Genomic DNA, 13,236 nt, shown 5'->3' with positions numbered 1-13,236 from the left:
TTTCTGGAGACGTGGATGGGTCAGCCCTGCTCTGTCTGCTGCTGCTGCCTCCAGTCCGGGGAGGAGAGGATCTTTGCTTTGTTTCAAGCGCTCTCTTACAAAGATGGGTGATAGGTTACGTGGTCCGACCCAGTCCGTGCTGGAAGAGCCGTGATGAAGCTTAATTGGGGCACAGCTTAAGTGTGGATGTGGAAATGCAACGCATGCTTTTCTCCTGGAGGAGTAGAGTCGTTTTGCACTGAGGGGTGAATAAATGGGCTGTGATGCTCCAATTTTGTAGAGCTGGTGGTAGAGAAGCAGCTTTTTGTCAAATTCTCCCCATCCTTAACTATCCATGCCCTCTCAGAGTGCTGCGAGTACCCCCTTGCTCCTGGACCAGCGAATAAAATCTGTGTTAACTCTGCAGCCAATGGAGCCTTGCGTGGCAGTCTAGCAAAAATATCCCTATCCTCTTAATTTTACTTAAGTCCCCTGAGCACAGCTGACCTTTTAATCCATTTTACACCTCAAAAGTTTACTTGCATTTGTGTCTTTTTTTTTTTTTTTTTTTTTTTGGCATGTGGCCTGTTAGTAGAGTGGGAGCTGTAGTCTCCTCTCAGGAGTAGCCTACAGAGTGTGTTTTGATGCCCTTGTGAAATTTTAAGTCCCAGACCTAAAGATTTCACAATTGGAACTAGACTGGGTGCAACACATGGTTTTGTATACAAAGGGAAGATGGCACGAAGATCACAGCGTCGGCTGCTCAGTGTTGCGGACGTTTTATCCGTCGTTTTCATGAATTATGGTCTGTAGGCAGCGTATGGAAGGAGCTGGCTCCGAGGAGGAGCTTAGCACCCTGGGTCATCGGGCTGCCTGGGTGCTCTGCGACTAGCCACGGCATTTTTTTGGTGAGGTAAGGAGTTATTTCCCTGTTTTGCAAATAGGTGCAGAAAGTGGGCGAGACTCCTCCAGCCTTCTCGCTGCCCTGGGGGTGTGAGATTTCAGGGCAGCTTTTGCCAGGCTGGCTGCTGGAGGAGCCCCCTTCCTCCGCACCCTCCCGCCGTGCCGGTCACTCCAGCAGAATTGGGCGTTAATAAGGATAGAATTCAGATCTTTCAAAAAAAAAAAAAAAGTGGATATTTGTGCATCACATAACCGCTTGCACCAAACTGACTACAGCCCTTAGACAGGTGATGCTGGCTAACAGGATTACTTACTTTGACAACACTAATTACTTAAGTACTCGTCCTCATCCCCTGCCGCATGGGGGAAAGCGGCATCGCTGGGTTTCGGTTTTCCCAGCGCTCGGGCTCCAGGCATGCTTCTCGTGACTCTCTGGTGCGTGGAGGATTTTTTCATGCAGCCCCCACGAAGCTTTTGAAGTGCTCGACAGCTCTGGGTGCACCGTGGCACGGGTGCCTGCTCCAGCACAGCACGACTGGCTCGGGGAATTGAGAAGTATTTTTTTTTTTTTTTTTTTTTTTTTTGGGGGGTGGGTTAGCAGGAGGCATAGCAAGCAGAAGACAGGCGATGTGGAGTAATCCCTTGCCTACATGAGGTCTTTGCTGTGTGTCTGCACCCCCAGGACGGGGCTGGTCTCTTTGGCATTTCTGGAGCAAGTTTTTCTCCCTGCAGCTTGGCTGGCAGACAGGCACAGCCGAGGAGAAGAGCCGGTTCCTTATCGTGCCCAGCTCCTTGTGGGAGTGGAGCCATGCAAAGCCAGCGAGGGAACCTACATAAAAGTTCTTGGCTGCTCGCATTGGCAGAGCCTCGTATTTTATCTTGCATAACTCCTCTCACTAGGGCTACCAAGAAAAGGCAAAAGCAGACCATGCCAGGAGCTTTTCATGGATCTCTTCTGAATTGTGTGATGGGCAGTACTGCTCTTGTGGTCACATGCCGTCTCCATTAAGCTCTCTGTCCCCACTTCTGTGGGCTTTTTACTTTGTTAGGGTGGCTCCGGAGTCCGTGGCTGCATTTGAAGGCCTGGAGCGATGGGGAATATGGAGCCGAGTGGTTCCTATTTCTCTGTTTTCTTCCTTATAAATCATTTGACCTCCAAGTGCTTGCTCGCTTCCTTTGGAGTCAGATGGCAGATGCTAGGACAACTGCCCAGTTTGTAGAAGTACTTACGAATAATTTTCCAGTCGCTTAATGGCAGCGAGTGCCAGAGCCTCCCTTGCCCCTCGCTCTGAGTCCCATGCCTACGTGTCCACCCTGCTCCTTTTGGCCTCCCTTCTTCCAGCTGAACTTTTGTGTCCTCCTCCAGCGCTGCCATCCCTGCACAGATCCGGGGTGGCGGTGGTGGCAGGATATATGAAGTTCTGCAAAATGTCAGGTTTTTCATTGGTAACCAGAGGGGTCTCTTTTTTTTTTTTTTTTTTTTTTCTTCTTCTTCCCCTTTTGGCTGTAGAGATGAGCTGTATATGCAGTAAAAAAATGTTGTCCGACCTGTGTTGGTATAAGCAGGGGTCTTGCTTAAACCTCTTTAATTGGTGGCTCCGTGGGGAAAGCACTGCGTGTGCTCTGGACCGTTCGAGGCACGTGGGGCACTTGGCAAATACACAAGCAGCGGAGCAAAATTTCCAAAGCGACTGATGAAAGAGGGCCACCTTATTGCAGGCACCGGCTCCCCTTTCATTATACCCGCTCTTGTTCTCCTCTGTCCTGCAGTTCGCATTATTTGAAAATTGATGTTCAGCTGCAAAGAATCTCTTTGCTTTTTCCGTCTGCCCCCTGCGTTTCTAAGCTAAATAGCTGCTCTATTTGCATTTAAAAGAGATGGGTTGCATCTCTGCTAGACACTGTACTGTTTGACCAGCGCTATTGCTTCGCCTGTTAGATTCAACACACTTTGGCATATGGGATGTCTTTACCGGGTGGTGGGTAAGGACGTCAACTTCATTAGCATATCAGATATTTTTCTTCTCTAGCTGGATTACAGTGAAGTGCAAATCTGTCTTTCACCACATGACATGATCGCATCAGAAGCGGGAGATGTGGAAGCAGTGGTACATTATCTAGTGAGTGGGTTTCGTTACACGTGGGGTGTGTTGGAGGTACCGCTTACTCAGAAGCAGGCTGGCACCGTGATCATTACAACGGCTGTAAAAGGCTCGTTTGCTGTCCCGACTTCAGGGTAGGCTGGGGGATGCCCAGCAAAGATCTTAAAATGGTTTGGGTTGGAAGGGACCGTAAAGATCAACCAGTGCCACCCCCCGCCACGGGCAGGGACACCTCCCGGCAGCCGGGCCCTGGGCACTGCCAGGGATGGGGCACCCACAGCTGCTCTGGGCAGCCCGTGCCAGCGCCTCGCCGCCCTCACAGCACAGAATTTCTTCCTAATATCTAATTTAAATCTCTCCTCTTTCAGCCTAAAACAATTACCCCTTGTCCTGTTGCTGCATGCCCTTGTAACGAGTCCATCTCTGCCTCTCTTGCAGCCCCCTTTAGGTACTGGGGGGCTGCTGTAAGCTCTCCCCGGAGCCTTCTCCGAGCTGAACACCCTCAGCTCTCCCGGGCTGTTTGCACAGGAGAGCCGGCAGTCTGTCCGGCTGCCTGCGCTCCGACGGACAGCCCTGCCTCCGGGACCTGTGTCCCTAAGGCTGGGAGGGTGAGCAGCAGCTCCCTGTGGTACCCATGCTGGGGTAAGAAGCTTTTCCTGGGGCTGTGCATGCCACGTCGGCGTGCAGCACCCCAGGGAGCACCAAAACCCATCCCAGCATCTCCTCCTCATCCAGACTTGCAGCATCCCTCCCTTGGCAGGGCTTGGTTGTAAGCGTTTTGGTCCTGCTGTGACCTGGGAGTGTTGAAAAGGCTGAACCCGGAGGGCTGGGGAGATGCTGGTTGGTTGAGATGTTTTGAGAAGGAAATGGACTCCGGGACCTGAGATGATCTCTGTGCTGCATCACTGTGATAAGATGCAAATTGCTCTGTGGTGCGCGGGAGCCGCCAGCAGCTGGGCCACACGTTTGGGGCTGTTTAACAGCATTTGACTTCCAGTTTTTTCTCTTTTTCCCAAACATCCAGGCTTCCTGGAATTTATTTTAAAACAAGACACTATGCAGCCTTTAAATATTATGTAGGGGTGATGTGTGCTCCATCTTTTTTTTTTTTTTTTTTAAAACTAGCCAGGCCCAGGAGACGGTAGATGAGGAAGTTAGATGGTTTTGACTTGTAGCTTATTTTTAATTTCATATGCTTTCTTTCTGCTAGAGGTCACCTTCTCGCAAATAATACAGTTGCCTTGCATGAACATAATAACGGCAGCCTTTGATGGGGTGTTTTTCTACCTAGAGTTAAAACCCAGGGAATATGTTGCAGATAGGTGAGGCCTTAACTTTGCCTTAAATGTTGGATTCTGTCAGGATTTACCAATTACGAAGCTTGGGGTTAAGCTTTTTGAAGCGGCCCGTACGGAGAGGTGCGAGGCTGTTGCTTGGTGAAAGCAGCTTCTGTTTTGCGGGTGTGTGTGCGGTTTCCTGATAACTGAGGACTTTACATATGGGTCCTCCTACCTTAATTGCCAGTTCCTGGGAACTGGTGTGTTTTTCTCCTGCTTTTGCTGATATTTGCATGCAGTCCTGTTTTAATGCAACGTTACAGTGACAACTATCCCCACCAAATTAGGAGACAGCTTTGGTGCCTGTGTTTTCTGCGGATGCATATGGCATTTAGTCTGCATACGGTGGCTTTTTAAACATGCTGAGGGGTGTATTCAACTGCTCTGGCAGCACAGCTTTTCTTCTTTCACTATTTGAGAGCATAATTTCGGTGGAAGTATGTTCCTGAGTGTATGCTCGTCTTGAGGCTTGGAACGAAAGCCTCCTGCTGAAAAGACTGTAATTCTTCCCCCCCCCCCCCCTTCCCCTCTCCCCCGAAAAAAGAGACGTGTTGCTAACTTCTTCACTTCCATTTCCAGCTGTCCCATTTCCTCCCACGCAGCGGCTCACTCTGAAGGAGGTGTTTGAGGATGGGAAGCCTAGGCTTGACGTCTTGAAGAGCCACTTGGTAAAGGAAGGGCGCCTGGAAGAGGATGCGGCGCTGAAGATCATCAATGATGGGGCTGCCATCCTTAGACACGAGAAGACAATGATTGAAGTGGAGGCTCCAATCACAGGTCAGAGAGCTTTCTGCAGCTGGAGTCCTAAATAGTCCATCTAGGAAACACGAACCACTCAAAGGAGCAGGTTTGCTGCCGTGTTCCTTCCATCAGCAAGGTTTTTTAAATTGCCTGAGCTCTCAGAAGAGAGGATTTTGCTGGTGTAGGTTGAGTACATCTTTGCAGAAGCTCAGTGTAAAGCAGGGGTGGCTTGGGTCAGAGCACAGCCATGCGATGCTCCTTGTTGATGTCATGACCTTTCTTTTCTTAGCATGTAATTCTGTCCCTCTTCCGTGCTGTTCTTCCTCCCCTAGTGTGCGGTGACATTCATGGGCAGTTTTTTGACCTGATGAAGTTGTTTGAAGTTGGAGGATCACCCAATAACACCCGCTACCTCTTCCTGGGAGACTACGTGGACAGAGGCTACTTCAGTATAGAGGTGACAAATAAAGTTGAGCCTGGGGGTGCTGGTAGTAAACTAACCGAAAGTGTTGAACTAAGCTAGCAGATACAGATCTCTTATGCTGGATTTTACACTCTTGTTTTGCATGGAATGAAAATCGTGTTGTAGGTAACTCACAGTATGATTTTGGCAGAACAGCCATGTCCCAATGTCATGGTTGGGAATTGGATCCTCGCCCAGTGACAGCGAAACAGCAGTGGTGGGGTTAATGACTAAATTCTGGCTTCTGAACTCAAGTTTGAATATCACTTGTAGCTGTCAGTCAGGGAAACAAGAGGGAGAGTTGATTGTATGTTGCGGGCAACAGGATCCTACCAGGCAGTGGGAAGCAAATGTTTAAAAACTTACAGGATTCGGCTTTGCAGGGAAAAGAAGGCGCAACGCTACTGAGTCACTGCTTCCCTACCGTCCCCCTGAAAGCATCAACCTCGCAATTCCAGAGTCAGGGTCAGGAAAAAGGAGCAATAAATCACCGGGGCTGTTGTACATCTTGCTGTGACCCACCGGCTTAGTGCCAGGGCATTTAATTGTTTATCTAGCCATGCTGTGCCCGTGTGACAACCTGCCTTGTCACGATAACGCTGTCACCTTACAGACATCAGCCGAACATCTGGCGCTGTGTTAGGATTTTGCAGCTCTGTGGGATGTCACCGACCAAGGAGTGGGTAACACTGCGAGGTGTTGGTCTTAAAGGGCGAAGTAATCGATGGGTCCCTGTGGCCGCTGCTGCTTCGCTGAAGACCTGTGAGCGACAGAGCCGGCAGGATGAGAGAGCTGTCAGCAAATGCTGCAGACCCCAAGGGATTGCAGCTTTCTGGTTTCACAGAGGCAGAGCAGAGTGGAAAAGGGGTGTTTGTTCCGGTTGGAGATAAATGGAATGGATGCGGGGATGGAGAGGGAGGCATTTGGGGAAACGGAGGCACAAAAAGTGGCAAAACTACCCTGGAAAAACAGAGTAAGTGCTTTCCCTTCAAAGAGGGAGCGTGGATACCACAGCACAGGAATAGCTGAGCTGTTGGGTCTGCAGAGGAGTCTTTCTCGGTTAAATTTTGGGGAGGAACTCTCCTGGACAGCGAAGGCGGCGGTTAATGCAAGCGTTTCTTTGAAGGATTCTGCAGAGGATTTAGGGGAGAGTACCGCTGACAGCTTGTGCTTTAGCAGCGTTCTGGCTTACTTCCAGCCTTGCGCTTCGTGTGTTCCTAAATACTGACAGCGAGCCAAGGTGTGACGATGAGCAGTTTCCGGGGTAGCGGGGACGGATGCTGGAAAGGTGGGGTTGCAGCTGTTGGGATTTCTGGTGGTGCTGGCAGGAGGAGCCCTGTAACCCCCTGGGGAGGAAGGGGAAGGACAGACATCTGACCGCTTGTTCTGATGGCTTGGCTTGCACAAATTGGGTTTGCAGTTGTGGATTTACCTGGAAAAGAGATTATATTCTAGCACAGCAGTTCTTTCTGAGACTAGATGTGGATTTGTTTTAGCGTTAACCAAGAAACCTTCAAAGGAGAGTTTTGGTACCCTGAGCCTACGCACAAATTTTACGGATCCTGGGTGGCAAAGTGCTTCTCCTGCTCTCTACTTTTACCCTGCGATTGATCCAACACGGAGATTTTACTCCCAGATCTGCAGAAGTGCGTGCCTGTGTTGGGCATCAGTGCCCTCGTCTCTCTGTGCTGTGATAGTATGGGAGAATTCCAGGGGCATGGATGGATGATGAGTCCACTTTGGAGAACGGAGGTAGTGGGAAGAGGCATTGTTGATTTTTTTGGTTTTGTTTTTTGAGGCGAAAGGCCTGAAAATTACAGGTAAACTTCATCAGGTCTCTGTTGTGACCCAATACTCTGAGCCAGGGCCTGTGCCAGGCAGCCCGGTGTTTTCAGGCTCGAGAGCCTGGGGCACTCGGTCTCCGCCAGCTCTGAGCAAGAAGTTTTTATTCCATGCTGCTCTCAACTCTCCTCCTTCCCCTTGCCCCCCACATCTGCAGAGGGAAAGCCACGGCGCGCTCCGTTACCCCACAGAGCTAGCATTGATCTTTCACGAAGCAGGGTGGGCTTTGATTAGTACGTGCGGGGGCTGATCCAAATGTCACTGATAAAGCAGAATCTCAAAGGCTTGATTCTCTTGTTCCTATTGATGTGTGCCTCTTCTTTCCACCTACTGCAAAGTGCAGCCAATGTGTTTTAAGAAATTCCCACCTGGGTGTGCAGAAACGGGTTTCTATAGTGAAACAGGAGGTTTGCTGCTGGCGTGGAGGATCGCTACAAGCAAAGAGTTCATGGCGCTGAATGGTTGTCTTTGCATTATTTCTTTATTTTTGCAGACTACTGTAAAATGCAAAGCTGTAGCAGCTGGCCTCTGAAGTGCAGAGGTGGCTGATCTGTGAACATTTGGGGTTTGGAGTTTTGATTTGCTTTATCCCAGAGGCTCAGGTGATGGAGAGGCACGCAGGTTTCCCTGTGCTTTCACCACTGGGAAGGTGAGGAGCACCAGCATCATCAGACTTTCATGAATCACTGCACAAACTTGTGCATCCATGTGCTGGGTGGGGATATTATCGAGTGCCTGCCCAGAGCAGCTGATAATCATGACCTTTTAACTGAATGAAATAGGAGGTAATTGTATAATTGCATCCTGATGCAGGCAATCAGGAAACAAGATGCAAAACTGGGGGCCAAGGAGGTGTTAAGACAAACCCTGCTGCTTGTTAGCAGCCCAGATAACCCTTGTGAGCTTTCCCCATTGCTCTATTTGGTTGTCAAGGTAAAAGGAGCAGTTTGTGGCTCAGACAAAACCTTTAAAAAAAAACCCAAAAGCCTCTTGTTCATCAGCTCAGCTGGATGTCTTCAACAAATTATTTCTGGGCCTCTGGCTTAGGGAAATTCTCATTTAAAAACATTCGTTCCCAGTAAGTATAATGAGGCCATGAAGCGTGGTTTGGTTGGTTTTGTGTTGGTTTTTGGTTTTGGTTTTTTTAAAGAAAAGAGTGGGGGGGGGGGCGGGGGGGAGAAGGGAGGGAAGCAACCGTGTGAAAGCTGAGAGGGCTGATGTCGAGTGGAAGAGGATGCTGCGACGCCTTTGCTTTCAGTCCGTGCCACAAAGCCCGCTGCGACAGCGAGACGAACTGGCCACGGGCTGGGACGTGGCAGTGAAAGGGCTGACAGGCAGCACGGAAATCAGGCTGAACACCTCCGTCTGGGGCTGCTGGTGAGGTGGCATCCTGGTGAAGGGTTTTCTTGTCAGTCTGCACGGGGAAAGATGCTTCCTTCAAAGTGCTTTAAGCTTCTGAGTTAACATCTCCAAGCCCTTGCGCAAGAGAGGTCTGCCTGTGTTAGTCAACGAGAGGCCATCCTGGTCCGTGAAGCCAGAACACGAATAGAATTGTTTGGTTAAATGATAAAGTGAAACAGTTATTACGACCGAAAACAGGATCTATGGAAAGACTAGATTTATCAGTAAAAATGGTGTGGTGATGGCATGCACCTTTTCCAGGCTAGTTTTTCAAATCCAATTAAAATGGGACGCGATTGCTGCCTCATTACAGATTTGTATGTATGGTAAGCTCGCCAGGGTTGAATGCACTCTTTTATCCAGAATGCTGTTAAAGAGACCCAGTCGGTGTTGCGAGGTGTAGGTTCACGGGCCAAAGGCAGCACCGGGATGCAGGAATTCTGTTGCGCTGCCCCTTCCGTGCCCGCTCCAGGAAGAGCTGGCAGGCTCGGTGTTAAAACTTTTTCTCGTAAATGCTGCGTTTTGTCAAAGGTCCGAGAGGTTACGGTGCGGCGGGTTCGGCAGCAGCCCCTCCTGCGCTTGCGTTGGGGTTGCAGTTAGCGATTCCTCTTGCAGTTCTGCTGTGACTGCTGAGCTTTCCCCTTGTGAGTGAAAGGGGGGGGATCAAATGGGGGCGCAGGCCTCAGTGCTTGGCTTTGGGCTTCACGCTGATAGGCAGAATAAGGAGAGAAGTAGATTATTTAAGCCTAGTAAGCCGTAATGGTCTTGAAGTTGCTGCTAGGCTATTGTAAACACGCGGTAATCAATTCCTGGGCACAGTGCCTTGGAAGTCTGGGAAAGGGATCTGCACAGAACGCCAGGAAGCATCTGAGGCATGCGAGTGTAGAAACCTCCCTTGCTCCTCGTTCCAGCCCCTCCGGAGCTGGCGAGGGCTGCTGAACGCCCGTTACTCGCCGTTACCCCACTCGTACCTGGCAGCCCCCCTGCCCTTGTGAAATAGCCGCAAGCCACAGGGAACTGCAGCGATTCCAGAGGCCGCGTGCCCAGGAAGAATTGTGGTGTGGAATGAACTCCGTTCACTTGCCTTTCACTTTTCAAAGACTTCGAATGTGTTTTTAAATATCTCCTCTTGCAAGTCGCTGGCCTTCTACACATCCAAGATCCTCCTCGTTACTGGTGTGCATCTCTGCTTCCTTGCTTTGCCAGGGCTGGTTGCTTTCTCCAGTCCTTAGCAAGTCATTCGGTTCATTTAGAGTGGCTTTCACTTTTCAGTTCTCACGCTAGCCCAGAAGAGTGACATTTAGGTTGTGAACACAGGAGGTTAAAGCTTTAAATCACAGAATAAATTATAAATCGTTTGGTTGGGAGCATTCATCCTGTTAACAGAGGCAATAAAACGATCTTTTTGCTAGCCCTAACCTTGAATTACCTACCACTGGCCCTGATTCTGTTCAGTTTTAGAACTCGGAATTTGCAATCAAGTCTTTTCTCTGTGGGGTCAGGTTCTTAATTAGATGCAGACGGGTGCTTTACAGCTCCTTGGGGTTTTAGGGATCTCCCTGCATGCAGCTGGAATGACTAATGCAGAGCTTACCTTGCAGGTTCAGTGCTTAAATACTGTGGTATCTAAGGTGTCTGTACTGGAAACTAACTTGAAACTGGTTTATTTTGGTTCTGGAAGTTGTTTCCATGCCACAGCAGCTGGTTCCCAGAAATCTGTGCACCAGATCAGCAAAGTTTTAAGTGCAAAACTGCTGACAGACTTCATGGCTCACGTTCTCAAAGGGTGTGCTGTTTCTGTAGCATGTCAGCCTAAAGGGTAAGCTCTTATTAGAGACTTTAATCCAGATCTTCGAGCTTGCTGTCATTATGGGTTGTCCTTCCAGCACTCAAAATCAACAGGGGAAATGTGATAACATTTCCCCAAACTAGATACCAGCCGATTTAGCTGTCAGCTTGACAACCTATAGCGCAGAAGGGTAAGCACGCTTGCTTTCCAGCCCTTCCCTTCTTCACGTAGGGTTTTTTTGGAAAGACACCGTGAAATATTTCTGGGACTTGGGCAGAAATGATTGTTTCAGTTTGACTTTGCTCTGCGCCTCCTCAAAGATGATCTTCTTACAGGTGTTGCTGCTCAGATAGGGGATGTGGAAAGCCCTCTTCAAAGCCAGAAGGCTTTACTAAGCTTATTTTTTTGGCTGGGCTTTTCCTGTTTTGAACTTGAACTTCACATGACTGTAGCGTAAGCAGAAAAACGGGGCGGGGGAAGTCAGTGGGGAAGATCAAGTTTAATTTTTTCTGATGTTTAATGTACTTGATAAAATGGCTAGCAAGATGGTTGTCTGTTGTACTTGCCGGTCTCTGGTTTTGATTGCAGCGGGACATCTGGAGCGCACATCTCGCCGTGCAGCTGGTTTTGCTTTGCTGCTCTGAAAATGGGTGCTTTTTTGCTTCGGTTTCTGCTGGAAGGAAAAGCTGCCCCCACCCAGCCCAGAGCCGGTTTCAGTTGAATGCGATCTCATTTGTCACTTCTCCAACTCAGGCCTAATATAGAGAAATGCTCGGTGTGGCTTTCCCCCACTTGGCCAAGATAAGATCTACTGCCGATTATGGAGCTGGGTTTCTATCAGGGTTCCACTTTGAATTCAGCTTGTTGGGTGTCTTCCAGAAACACTTAGTGAAGTCTACAGATGATTAGTGCCCTATAAAAGGTTTTTATTACATGCCATCTCCTCCTTCCTTTCTTGCAGTGCGTGCTGTATTTATGGAGTTTAAAGATAAATCATCCCAAAACATTGTTCCTCCTTCGAGGGAACCATGAGTGCAGGCACCTCACAGAATACTTCACCTTTAAGCAGGAATGTAAGTATCAGCAGCATAAGAAGGATTTAAATATATTAACGTGTTGTGGCCAGGTGTGGGTCTTAATTTTTGTGCCTGCTAGGAGTGATACTGGTTAGCTCCGGAGCTGTAAAAACCTACTGTCTTTTTTTTTTTTTTCCTTTGTATGTAGCTCATCTATTTCAGCTCCTGCTAAAAAAAAAAAAAAAGAAAAACACCCCAAAAACCACAAAACCAAAAAATACCACCAAAAAACCCCAGATATATAAGTCCTGTGAAGTACTGAGCGCATGTAGATGTGGCCCTCTGGTTAGGAAGGGTGAGCATGGATGGAAGAAACGCAAATGCATCTTCCCTGTCTCGCTGATGAGCCCGTTGCACGCACCCACCCCTCCCTGACTTTCAGACCCAGCAACATATAATTACTGCCAAATGACTTTCAGCTCCAGATTGTGCAGCTGGGATCAGTGATTACAATTGGAAACAAATAAAGGATTTGTTCCTCAGCGTTTGCACTAGGGAGAATCATTACCTTTAAGATAATTTCTTTTTTTTTTTTTTTTTTTTTTTTTTGTTGAGTTAAAGATGTTTTTGTGCAGCGTTTCCATATTTTTAAACCAAGGATGGTGAAAGGTCGGGGAATGACCGCTCTCCCCAGAGGGTGACGGTCACTCCTCGGAGCAATAAAAAAGGTATCCATCAGCAGCATGCAGCGCTCTGTTAGGGGATAGTTGCTCAGGGACCCGACCTCAAGAAATAGTTACAGGCAAGACACAAGTCCAACCTGTAGTCCTTCAGCTCTGGATGCTGTTGGACCGGGGTAAGGCTGATAGGTACCTGGCATAATGACATCTGTTTACTCAGAATTGAGTTGGAAAACACCAGCCAGTGCTCTGCTGGATACTGTAGTCATCAGGTGGTGGTAGAAGAGCTCCTGTTGAGCTGGGCTCAGTCTGAACCTGAGAGCCAGAGGTGATGGGTTTTTTCCCCTCTGGAAAACAGAAGATACTGCCTTTCCACTTCCCGTATCGTAGCCTGCAGCTGAAAAAAACCTGTTAGTATCTCTGAAACAAAGTTGGAGGAAAGGTAAACTTTCCATCCATGTGCTTTTTTTTTTTTTTTTTTTTTTTTTTTGCTTTAGGCAGAGGCAGGTTTTATAGCAGTAATGCAGCTTTCTGGAAGGCTGCGTTACATTACATACGTTACATTAATGGCTACATTAACATATCGCTGCCCTGCGAAGGGGCTGCGGATGCAAGCAGACGTGCTTGGCATGCGGTGGTCTCTGCTCCTGCTCTCTGTTCTAACGGGAAGCGTTGAGGAATATTTCTGAGCATACTTGGAGGCTTGCTGTAAAAGCTAAGCTGCTTTTGGAAAGGCCACGGTATCTCTGTTTAACGTATTGAAACATCCTCCTCGCCTCTGTTAAGATGGGGCATCCAGCGGAGATTGCGATCACTGGTAGCCCTGAGAAGGTCCTGTGTGAAGATTCATTTCGCTGCAGGCATCTCGGTCAAATTCTGAGTCAAAGCACTCAGCGTCCAGCTGAAAAGGCAGTTCCTATCTTAAATGATTGTGCAATATTGCTGTGCCAAATTAAACAGCTGCTGCATTTCCTAGTGTATAA

General features: G+C 48.6%; 1 protein-coding gene across 6 annotated transcripts in view; it reads left to right on the top strand.

The window, feature by feature from the left end:
- PPP3CC (protein phosphatase 3 catalytic subunit gamma) overlaps positions 1 to 13,236 on the top strand; it is a 36,128-nt gene that overhangs the window by 11,886 nt on the left and 11,006 nt on the right. For 4 of the 6 annotated variants that reach the window (XM_056363051.1, XM_056363048.1, XM_056363049.1 and 1 more), the window contains exons 2-4: positions 4,901 to 5,098; positions 5,395 to 5,519; positions 11,519 to 11,630. In XM_056363051.1, coding sequence (XP_056219026.1) covers positions 4,901 to 5,098; positions 5,395 to 5,519; positions 11,519 to 11,630 — 435 coding nt within the window. Of the gene's footprint in view, positions 1 to 4,181; positions 4,307 to 4,643; positions 4,821 to 4,900; positions 5,099 to 5,394; positions 5,520 to 11,518; positions 11,631 to 13,236 lie in introns of those variants that run through there. The other 2 variants (XM_056363050.1, XM_056363052.1) reach the window with 2 other exon arrangements.

This window comes from Falco biarmicus, chromosome 18 (genome assembly GCF_023638135.1).
Source record: "Falco biarmicus isolate bFalBia1 chromosome 18, bFalBia1.pri, whole genome shotgun sequence".
NCBI classification, from domain to species: domain Eukaryota; kingdom Metazoa; phylum Chordata; class Aves; order Falconiformes; family Falconidae; genus Falco; species Falco biarmicus.
Note: the sequence above shows the minus strand (reverse complement) of the source record. Positions and strands in the feature narration are given on the sequence as shown.